We start from the raw sequence: 12,144 nt of genomic DNA on the forward strand, positions 1-12,144 counted from the left end.
CTCCAAAATTGCAATATATCGTCTGTCCTCATTACACCACCTGAGGATGTGCATAGTTATGTTAAAGATTAGACGCTTTTTACTACTATAATTTTATGAGACTGTGTTAATGATATGAAGACCTGTACAATAGTGTGGTGGACGCACATGCTCACTACCTAGAGACCTGAAGAATAGTGTGGTGGTCGCACATGCTCACTACTGATCTACACACCTGTAGAATAGTGTGGTGTACGCACATGCTCACTACTGATCTACACACCTGTAGAATAGTGTGGTGGTCGCACATGCTCACTACTGATCTACACACCTGTAGGATAGTGTGGTGGTCACACATGCTCACTACTGATCTACACACCTGTAGAATAATGTGGCGGTCGCACATGCTCACTACTGATCTACACACCTGTAGAATAGTGTGGTGGTCGCACATGCTCACTACTGATCTACACACCTGTAGAATAGTGTGGTGCACGCACATGCTCACTACTGATCTACACACCTGTAGAATAGTGTGGTGTACGCACATGCTCACTACTGATCTACACACCTGTAGGATAGTGTGGTGGTCACACATGCTCACTACTGATCTACACACCTGTAGAATAATGTGGCGGTCGCACATGCTCACTACTGATCTACACACCTGTAGAATAGTGTGGTGGTCGCACATGCTCACTACTGATCTACACACCTGTAGAATAGTGTGGTGTACGCACATGCTTACTACCTATTTAGAGACCTGTAGAATAGTGTGGTGGTCGCACATGCTCACTACTGATCTACACACCTGTAGAATAGTGTGGTGGTCGCACATGCTCACTACTGATCTACACACCTGTAGAATAGTGTGGTGGTCGCACATGCTCACTACTGATCTACAGACCTGTAGAATAGTGTGGTGGACGCACATGCTCACTATTGATCTAGAGACTTGTAGAATAGTGTGGTGGACGCACATGCTCACTACTGATCTGGAGACCTGTAGAATAGTGTGGTGGACGCACATGCTCACTACTGATCTGGAAACCTGTAGAATAGTGTGGTGGTCACACATGCTCACTGCTGATCTAGAAACTTGTAGAATAGTGTGGTGGTCGCACATGCTCACTACCGCTTCATTCACACAGGGACTTTGGAATCACTACTCTTGTGATTTTCTGGAGTTCCCATTGGTCTAACACCATACGGTTCATACATTTATTCCCTATCCTATGTGATAATTGTTTTTGATACAAACCCTTTAATAAAGATATCATGATACTTGTAGTTCCATAATGACTCAAGTCCTCTAAAATCCTATCTCTATAAGGCTCTTTTGACATTATTATTATGGCTTCCGTTCCATAATGACTCAAGTCCTCTAAAATCCTATCTCTATAAGGCTCTTTTGATATTATTCTCATGGCTTCCATAAAAAACAAGTTACACTCAAAGCATAGAATAAGGGATAATTTGCTGGTTGCTGAGGGCTTGACAGCTAGGACCACCAGGGATCCTCTGGAACCAGAAGAACAGCTCCCATCCAGAACAGAGTGCAAGTGTGCATGCTCGGTCTCCGCTTCTCCATTCTTTGTCAATGGGACTGTCAGATATAGCTGAGCGATGTCCAATAGTCAATGCAATGTAGGCTGAGCATGTGCATCTCCGCTCCAATAAGGATCGCTGAGGGACCTGGTGGTCGGACCCCTAGTGATCAGCTATTTATCCACCAACCTATGAATACGTAATAACTTTTTTTGGGAGGGAAGCAGGGGGGGATACAAGCCCATAAAGGAGTCATGACATGTCAGTAGGGTCTCTCAGGACCCCAAGACTGGGGTTATCAGTTTTCGGCTGTTCTTGAAGTTGCAGAAGATGCCAATTTTGTCACAAACACTCAAACACCAGATAGAACTGAATCAAACTCTGGATTAATAAAATTTTTTTTTTTTCTGTAAGAAGTTCATACCATTTTGTATGAACATGTAGAGGGGGCTTCAGGTATAATTATCTTCAGCATTTCCAATATAACTCCCATTATTTTAGGAAGCGAGCAGATACTACTTTTAGAACCATATACAATCATCAGGCATTATCCTATTGCTATAGATACTGTGGGTATGGAAAGTATTCAGACCCCTTTAAATTTTTCACTCTTTGCATCATTGCAGCCATTTGCTAAATTGAAAAAGTTCATTTTTTTCACATTAATGTACACTTTGCACCCCATCTTGACTGAAAAAAACCAGAAATGTAGAACTTTTTGCAAATTTAATAAAAAAAGAAAAACTGAAATATCACATGGTCACAAGTATTCAGACCCTTTGCTCAGTATTGAGTAGAAGCATCCTTTTGAGCTAGTACTGCGATGAGTCTTCTTGGGAATGATGCAACAAGTTTTTCACACCTTGATTTGGGGATCCTCTGCCATTCTTCCTTGCAGATCCTCTCCAGTTCCGTCAGGCTGGATGGTGAATGCGGGTGGACAGCCATTTTCAGGTGTCCTCAGAGAGGCTCAATTGGGTTTAGGTCAGGGCTATGGCTAGGCCAGTCAAGAATGGTCACCAAGTTGTTCTGAAGCCACTCCTTTGTTATTTTAGCTGTGTGCATAGTGTCATTGTCTTGTTGGAAGGTGAACCTTTGACCAAGTCTGAGGTCCAGAGCACTCTGGAAGAGGTTTTCATCCAGGATATCTGTGTACTTGGCCGCATTCATGTTTCCTTCAATTGCAACCAGCTGTCCTGTCCGTGCAGCTGAAAAATGCTCCATAGAATGATGCTGCCACCACCATGTTTCACTGTTGGGATTGTATTGGGCAGGTGATGAACAGTGCCTGGTTTTCTCCACACATACCGCTTAGAATTATCACCAGAAAGTTCTATCCTCGTAATCCTCTTATTTCTCATAGTCTGGGAGTCCTTCATGTGTTTTTTTAGCAAACTGTATGCGGGCTTTCATATGTCTGGCACTGAGGAGAGGCTTCAGTTGGGCGACTCAGCCATAAAGGCCTGAGTGGTGGAGGGCTACAGTGATAGTTGACTTTGTGGAACTTACTCCCATCTCCCTACTACATTTGTTGAGCTCAGCCACAGTGATCTTGGGGTGGTTCTTTACCTCTCTCACCAAGGCTCTTCTCCCACGATTGCTCAGTTTGGCTGAACAGCCAGGTCTAGGAAGACTTCTGGTGGTCTCAAACTTCTTCCATTTAAGGATTATGGAGGCCACTGTGCTCTTAGGAACCTTGAGTACAGCAGAAATTCTTTTGTTAGCTTGGCCAGATCTGTGCCTTGCCACAATTCTGCCTCTGAGCTCCTTGGCCAGTTCTTTTGACCTCATGATTCTCATTTGGTCTGACATGCACTGTGAGCTGTGAGGTCTTAGGGTGAGTGCACACGCTGCGGATTCTGCTGCGGTTTTTTCCCCGCGGAAACGCAGGTAAAACCGCAGGTAAAGTGACCTGCGGTTTTGCTGCGGTTTGGCCCGTGGTTTTGCCCTGCGGTTTCACACCTCTACTATGTTAAAGGTGTGAAACCGCAGCAGAATCCGCAGAAACAATTGACATGCTGCGGAAAAAAAAACGCAGCTTTTCCGCAGGTAAAAAACCGCAGCGTGAGCACTGCGGTTTTGAAAACCCACAGGCTAACATGGTAAAGTACCATGTCTGCGGAACTGCTGCAGTTCTGCAGGGCCAAAACCGCAGCAGAACCGCAGCAAATCCGCAGCGTGTGCACATACCTGAAGTAGAACCATCTCAAGGAGAATCACAAGGAAATGGACAGCATGTGACTTAAATATGAGTGTCTGAGCAAAGGGTCTGAATACTTAAGACCATGTGATAGTTCAGTTTTTCTTTATTAAATTTGCAAAAAAAAATCTACATTTCTGTTTTGGGATGCAGAGTGTACATTAATGAGGAAAAAAAATGAACTTTTTTTGAATTTACCAAATGGCTGCATTTAAACATAGAGTGAAAAATGTAAAGGGGTCTGAATAATTTCCGTACCCACTGTATACAATTGTAAACTAGCACAAACATCCAATCCAAAAAGTTCTCTTCTACACAGCATATACCCCAAGGAGATGATGACACTGACGTCTTTCTTAAAAAAGACCCTTGCATAAAAGGGTACAAAATGCACTTACAGCGCCCCCAACATCCCTTTTCATTTGAAAAAGTATTTGTGGATTTAGCAGAAAAAAAGTGGAAATTAAAAGAACATCCAATAATCAATACAAAAGTGATAATCTGGAGTTATGAATTGGCCACAAGCCTCAAAAAAGTTCATGGCTCACTTTTTTCCAAATAAACTCTAATGAAAACAAATAGAGTAATGATATATATGGTCCCTCTTCTCCGTTTTTAATAACAAAATAAAAATTATACCCAATTCTCAAACTTAAATCTAGTCCAAGCCTAAAGAAAGTTACAAGTCCTCGATATAAATGGGAATTATAATAAAAATGTAAAATAAGATGGAAGGGTTGCAAAAGCTATTGAGAATTCGCCCCATAGACATTCAGCAGCTGCCAAGAGCCTTTTCACTCTGACACTACCCTTGGATTGGATCACGGCTTAATGTCTAGGCTGACATCATGTAAAGTTTTAGCCGCCTCATTAACACCCATCTGCATGCAGAGCAAATCATTAGGGCACACAGGAGTGATGTCCCTGATAGCAATGAAAGGGTGGGCTAATGAGGCATTTTATCCACTCCGTAGCCCTTTTCCTCCTCCTTCCCGGTTACACTTTGACACTCCACAAACACATCACCTTGACAACTCTCCCTCCCTCCATCCCCGCCCTCTGCAAGCTATACGGACCCCCCCACTCTGCCTTCTCACCCCCCCACCCCATCTGCAATCAAGCTTTAAGGAAGAGCACGGGTGCCACTTACCCTTCGGAGATTCGCTTCTGGCTTTCTTGCTTTCCAGTGGGCACTCGCTGTTACTGTTGGGAGAGCATTCTCGCTTCTTGCCTAAAAAGTCATCTAGAAGAATAAAAAGAAAAAAAAAAAAAAGATCAGCAACGTAAAATTATGAGTCCAATAAAAGTCCAATAAATATGTACAAAGGGATTAGATTTTACATGGATGGGACAAAGGTAGGTTGGACGTCAAGAGGTTAAGAAAATCGAGGGTATATAATAAAAAAAAAAAAAAAGGAAAAAAATCAAGAAAAAAAAAAACAAAAAAAGTCTAAATAAGGAAAGAGGAGGTCAACCCATTACCGGGAAGCCCACTAAGATGGCAGTGGACAACAGTGATTTCAGTAACCCCCCGGGTGGTGCGACAGCCTGTGCACGCACCAGGAGGGAATCAATGAAATGATTTGGAGCCATAAAAATATTAAATGCAAGTTATTCTTACTGAGATTCATCATCTGTCCCCTGTGTGTTTCCAAACCCTACAAAAGAAGCGTGAGATTCTTCTCAGCCTCTTATCCAAATGCTTCTACAACAGCCCTCAGCTGCATGGACTAAGTATTCCCTGCCTCTTTCCTCGGCTGTCTCGTTGGCTTTGCAACTGTCTCGTCTCCTCTGCCTGCCTGTCTCTTCCACTTCTCTGCCCTTCTGCTCGCGGATGTTACGGAAACGTCAGACTCTTTTGCATTAGTGAAGCTCTGCGAGCCAACGCAAATATCTAATATACAATTACAGCGTCCCCCTGCACAGATTTCCGATCAATACCCTCCTATTATGTGGCTGGGGGGAGGCTGGGAGCCTGATACTGCTGCACACGGCAGGAAGGAAGAGGCAGGCTGTCATTGGAAGCTTCAAATTCTCATCTATCAAGAGCTTGTTACAGAAGAGATGCAGCATCTTACAGGAACACGCTACCTTCGGAGAAATGGACTGCTGTGTATGAGCGTTGCATGGCGCTCGCCAATTAGAACGTGTTCTTGTGTCTGCAGAAATGAAGTGGGGTTTTTTTTTCCTTTTTCCAAAATGGAAAAATTTACCGCAATTGTGCTTATTGTTTAGGGGTCATTTGAAAAATTAACCATATATATGCACAATAATCCTTTGGGTCATTTTTTACCACCCAGCACCTTTTCGGCCTTTTCAGATTACAGCCATATTGACATTTCCCATTCGCAAACCCATAACTTGTATCATTACCGGACTCTTGAGTTAAACGTTAAAAGCAAAAAAAGCAGATGGCGAGCTATATTTGGCCATGTCTACAGCATGCGTCTCATAAAAGTTCTGCTGCGGCATAAAGGGCAAACAAACAAGCACAGGCAAAGTTTGTACAAAGTCACAGACAGTGTGCTCGGTCACGAATTCTGCAAACACAAACACTGGCAAATCGCCATTCAACCTTCAGCATGTGCTCCTGCCAGGAACACTACAGACAAGGAAGGGCAGGAACCTACAGGCTTGGTAAAGCGATCCAGAAGCTACCCACACACAGGCACAGTCACCCGCTCCTGACAAACATAAACAGAGACTGCTCGCCACCTTCGCAATACGGTCGCAGGTTCTGCCGCTGTAAAAGATGCCATTAATCTGAGCAATGTCTGCGAGATATTCGTATAATGTCACGAGCCTCACAATAAATACCAATAAAACACTAAAGATTGTTCTAAAAAACAAAAAATGGCGCCAACTCTTCACCGGGATTGACCTGTCAGAGACACAGTACAATTGCGGAGAACAGTAATAATTTCCAGGCAAAGATGGTGTCAATGGGAACAATTAGTATCATAAAATAGACGTGTCAACCAGAGCTCACTGTGGGCAAACACACAAAGAAATAAACTGGAAACCCCAGTACAAAAGTCCAAAAGCCAGATCCATTGTCCAATGGAGGTTTCATATATGTAGCTGAATTAAAAAGGCAAAGAGGAAGACCAGCAACCCGATGGCTTGTTACAATTCAAAATAACAGTGGAGAAGACCCTGGTGGACCTTATCTAGGCTTACACAAGATCAATCTTCCTACAGATCATTCATCCATTAAGTCAACATGGCTCAAGAACGAGCTGAAGGCTTTTAAATAATAAATGGCTCCTTCTAGTGTAAAGGGCCCGTTACACTAAGCGATATCGCTAGCAATATCGCTATAACGTCACTAGTTTTGTGACGCTGCAGCGATATTGCTAGCGATATCGCTATGTGTGATACTTACCTCCGACCGGTTCCCCCGCTGATTATCGCTGATCGCGCGAGAACGTCCTGGGCCTTTTCTCATCGGCCACTTCCTGCTGGGCTTCCTGCTGTGGCGACAAGTGGACGCGGGCGGGAGGACATCAGGATCGCCTCGTCTGACAGGTAAGTAACGACCGCCAACCGCTGCTATGTCGCTGGTGAGATCTGCCTGTTTGGCAGCTCACTAGCGATCACTAACTCTACTGTAATAAAGTAAACCATAAGCACAAGATATTTATCTGGGGACCATTGGCAGATCTAGTCAAATTTGGTGGAATTATAAGAGAATCAGATGTTTTTGGTGGTTAATGTGGTGGATCTACAGAGAAACAATGTCTATGGCCAACCAAAGATGGCCACACACGATATAGCTGAATGCCATTTCTCCCGAATTCCCCAAACACATGAACAATTTAAGTCAGCCACACACATGAGATAGCAGACAGCTAAAGAATGCTTTGACTGATGGCTCAACAGACTGTCATCTTAGCAATCTCTTCCATTTACAGGAACGATTCTGTCCTGTGTTGTCTATGAGATAGGCCACCAACAGACATGTTTAGCAGAAGCAATCTCAGAGATAACAATATGAATGGCAGTCCAATCGGACAAGCTGAATCCTTATGTACACGACAATCAATTGTCCGGGGCCCCCATGCACATTAGACTGTCAGCCTGACCTATCAATATCAGCAGGTTCAGCTGACATTAGACTAGTGTGTGTGGGGGAGCTTTAGGTTAGCCAACATTCAGGTGGAGAGAAGAGAAAACCACTACCAGGTGTCTTTTCTCCCCAGAAAACAAAACAATTAGGCATTGAGATTCCAACAACCAAACGGTTGTCTTCCCTGATACTTTTGAGGTAGGACTCTTTGATCCTGCCAAAATTGGCAGGTTTGGCCAACGTCCATCTTAAAACCTGGTCATGCTCATTAGACTGTTGTCAGTGGGACCACCTCTCCCATGACAGTTGATCTTGGGGGAGAAAAGATTGGGATTGTTCCCACTGCAGATGTGGTGCTTCTAGTAGAAGTACCTGGAAGTGGCTTATGCTACTGCCAAGTTGAAAACATATACACGCTCAGCTGTGTAGAGTGTGCATTTGTATGAGGGAAGTCCTGGAGAGACAGCCATCTCAGGTGCATGGACACCTGAAACCTTGAAAAGTCCATTTACAGAGCCGTTGGTTGAGTTTGCATACCTTGCTCTCATGGTAAATGAGGGCTCTTATGTGGGGGTTCCTACCTTAGTGTAATACTACTAAACTGGAGTGTGATGTTAGGGAGCAATGTACAATCCGGACAGAGGCAGAGGAGGAGCAGGAATTTTTTCTTACTACGCCTATGCAGGAGTACCAGGTGATCAAATTAGATCTTAAAAGATTCAAAAATGGCGGCAGGACTAAAAATATTACAGAAAGCACCCTATAACTTAATAGGAACTAGTGACACGATTCATCCAAGTATGTACGCCAAAACAGAAGACATGATTAAAGATATAATTTTGCATTCACGGTCTTGCTGCACACGAGCTCGGCACACCTTGATGTGCGCACATTCCCATTTTGTGCTCAGGATATAGTCTCCTAACAGCTTGTGTTTTTTGGCTTGTAGAAGAGCAGATGTGTGTGGGATAGGGGTAGGCTCTGGCTCAGCCGGCACAAGCACTGTCCCAGATCTCTACACTGATTTACTAATTTGGCCCTTGCATTGCCACATGAGCATGTTCGAGAGGCTGGCTGGCAATATAGGATTAGAGGGCAGCTGATAGATCACATTTACTCACATTATAGCAGAATAGAAATGTCGCTGATGGGGAGATGGAGTAAATGGATATGGACACTGAAGAATGTCATCCATGAGGTCAATTCATCTCATTTCATGACACATAGATAAGACGACCACAATGCTTCACCTTGAACCTTGGGTCAAAAGGCAGAATAGTCTAGTGTGAAAGCTCTATTCCGTTATTTCTTAGTGCTAACCATAGGGGCTACCATGCAGCTTTCATATATTAATGGTAGATTTGTCTAATTATACCATGATCCCATGTCCATTTTGGAAAGGAATTGGAACTGTGGTTACATTGCTCATCACTGCCAATATTACCCAAAAACACACACAAGAAAAATCTGCAGTTTCAGAATTTAAAGAAATTGTATTTACCAAATATATCTATAATTTTTTTTCGATCTTAAAAAACTAAATTCTGCTCTATTAGATCTATGGTTCCCTCTGCATTTCTCTTGCCTGTGCCATCCACAGATGAATAATGCTTACAATGAACCCTACGAGAAGCTGTCGTGCAGATCTGCTTGGTGTTTGTTACTGCGTAAGCCTTATGGCTGCCTGCGAGAGAAGCCAAAGGTTGGTGCACAGATTGCAGATATGGGAAAGCGTTCAATTAGGGATAAACCTCTCGAAGAGATCTGCCTACTCCAGAGTTGGGATATAAAATGGCGAAAATTGGTTATTGCAATTTATGTGGCAGACAAGATTTTCTTATGTGTTATTATCATCATTATATGTGTAAACCGTAAAAAAATTAAATTAGTACTATGCCTACTCTAAGCTGCCAGAAAAAGAAAATGTAGAAATGCAATGGAATAAGTTACCAATCTGGTCATCTATAGAGTCATTTCTATTGGGGCTATTGATATTACCAATTTAAGGTATTAACTCCCTTGAAAAAAAATTGTCTGCATCCAGTTATTTGAGTAGCATAGTGGAGGTCAGCACTGGTCAATCTGTTCTAGTCTCGTATACAGCCTTTATAGGTTACTCATCTCTATGCATTTGCTTGAAATATGTAGGTTATGCCCCAAATCTGACTTTGCCTGTGAACTGCAATAGTTTGGTGTGACTGCTCCCCAAAACTCTAAATCCATAGCTCTTTATTTGCACACCACCCATTCCCTTCTCCCACAAGATTTTAAATCCATACTGTAGATACAAACAATGGGGCTCCAACCATGAGCAACATTTTATTACCTAGCTCGCTGTCTATAATCATCCTGGTGATGTATACCATCCCATCCTGCTCGTGTATACCATCACATCCTGGTGATCTATACAATCCCATCCTGGTCATAAATACCATACCCATCCTGGTCATGAATACAATCCCCCATCCTGGCGATCTATACTATCGCATCCTGGTGATGCGTACCATCGCATCCTGGTGATGCGTACCATGTCATCCTGGTGATCAGCTGTGTACCATGAACCCCATCCTGGTGATGCATACCATCGCATCCTGGTGATGCGTACCATCGCATCCTGGTGATGCGTACCATCGCATCCTGGTGATCAGCTGTGTACCATGAACCCCATCCTGGTGATGCATACCATGTCATCCTGGTGATGCATACCGTCCCATCCTGGTGATCAGCTGTGTACCATGAACGGAGCTGAGCTGCAGTTTTTGCAATGGCCACAACACAGTAAATGGAGCTGTGCAGTTCCAATTCCATTCACATCCGGCTGCCAGCGGAGACAATTGGGTGCCGGACGTTGCATTCCCACCAATCTCATATTGATGACCTGTCCTGCTGATAGTTCATCACTAGCATAAGCTTAGACAGGCCATTTAAATTAATTTTTCTCCTATGGTTTCTGCCACTTTTAAGTCTTTTTGCACCTTGCCCAGGGTAAGTCCCCTGCTCCCCATTTCTACAATTATCATTATTTTTTCCTATCCTCCACGCGTTACTTTTCCACCCCTCCTCTCCGCTTCCCTGGTCCTCACGAAGAAGACAGTTTGAAAGCTTTCTGCTTCGCTCTGGGCAGAGTCTCGGCTCTTGGAGCCAATCAGTGGCGGCTCTTCAACCCCAGTGGGGCTCGGCAAACATTAGATCAATAAGTTATTAGCACCATTCTGTCAGCTGTAATGTGGAGATTGATTGTGCGGGAGCCCTGGTTTGCTGGCTGCCACTTCCAGAGCCTGATGAAGATGACAGATTAAGGGAATAAGAGAAAGGAATTAAGAAGTCTGTGCCGTCAGATGTGTCGCGGACAGGAGACGCGTTGGCCCCACTGATTTGTGGCTCATGCCAAGCTCCGGAGTTTGCACTTTGGGGCGCTTAACACAGTGATGGGCTCAGTGGCATAGCTCTCTAAAGTCAGTGTGGTTAAGTGCTGCCTCATTAGCTGGGCACAGGCACGATGTGCCGCTGCCGCCTTCTAATGCTTGCTGCCGCAGCTGTGTTTGCCCTGCAGGTTGCTCCTTAATAGCACAGAAAGCTCCATAGAGAGCACAAGGAAAGGAAACACGGTTGTAAAAAGAAGCAGGCAGTGAGAGGAAGAGGAGAGGCGGCGGAGTTTAGATCAAGGGAAAAAAAAAAAAAAAGGATATGGGAATTGAAGGAGACGGGGAAAAATAAAAAGCCAAACAGAAATTGTATGTGGAAGGAATAATGAATGTGGCTAATAGGGGGATCTTGTAGAGCGGAGTCATTATTGACGGGATAATTATTACATCCGTACAAAATTCCGAATTGTCTAATGTCATGTAATGATGCTGCTGCCAATCTGCCGACAGTCGCCATAATTCATTACCATCAGGATCATCTGATCAAAGCATGAAATATTTTTGCTCTCGTTCCAGTTAGGCACAGTAAATCCACACTAGTCTCCACAATGGCCTCTCAGCAGTAATGCACCATGGCTGTACTACCATTGGGTATCTTGATAAGAAAAACAAAAACGTAAAGTTTCCATTTTGTGGATGGATACCATGTTCAATGTCATGTTTTCTACCAGAAAACGACTAATATTAATTTCTGTGCCCAGTTTTGCTGCTGATTGTCTTGGGAGATGTTCAAGATTAGAAAAATGTGTACTTTTTTTTCCCTAAGAAACAGCACCACTCTTGCCTGCGGGCTGTGTTTGGTATTGCAGTTCCATTAAAATCACATACAGGCAAGACAAGAGTTGGACCTTTCCTGGGAGGGAAGATACTTAGATAATATTGCCTAGTATCTAGTTTTGCTTTTCTTACATTAGGGAGAGAAC

At 43.6% G+C, this 12,144-nt stretch overlaps 1 protein-coding gene across 3 annotated transcripts in view; it reads right to left on the reverse strand.

Annotated features, from left to right (window-relative positions):
• The window catches only part of SAMD11 (sterile alpha motif domain containing 11), a 185,779-nt gene that overhangs the window by 39,982 nt on the left and 133,653 nt on the right, over nt 1-12,144 (reverse strand). For all 3 annotated transcript variants that reach the window (XM_073585349.1, XM_073585351.1, XM_073585352.1), the window contains exon 6: nt 4,878-4,970. In XM_073585349.1, coding sequence (XP_073441450.1) covers nt 4,878-4,970 — 93 coding nt within the window. The remainder of the gene's footprint in view (nt 1-4,877; nt 4,971-12,144) is intronic.

Source organism: Dendrobates tinctorius, unplaced genomic scaffold (genome assembly GCF_039654945.1).
Source record: "Dendrobates tinctorius isolate UK_male_01 unplaced genomic scaffold, ASM3965494v1 ptg000086l, whole genome shotgun sequence".
Classification (NCBI taxonomy): domain Eukaryota; kingdom Metazoa; phylum Chordata; class Amphibia; order Anura; family Dendrobatidae; genus Dendrobates; species Dendrobates tinctorius.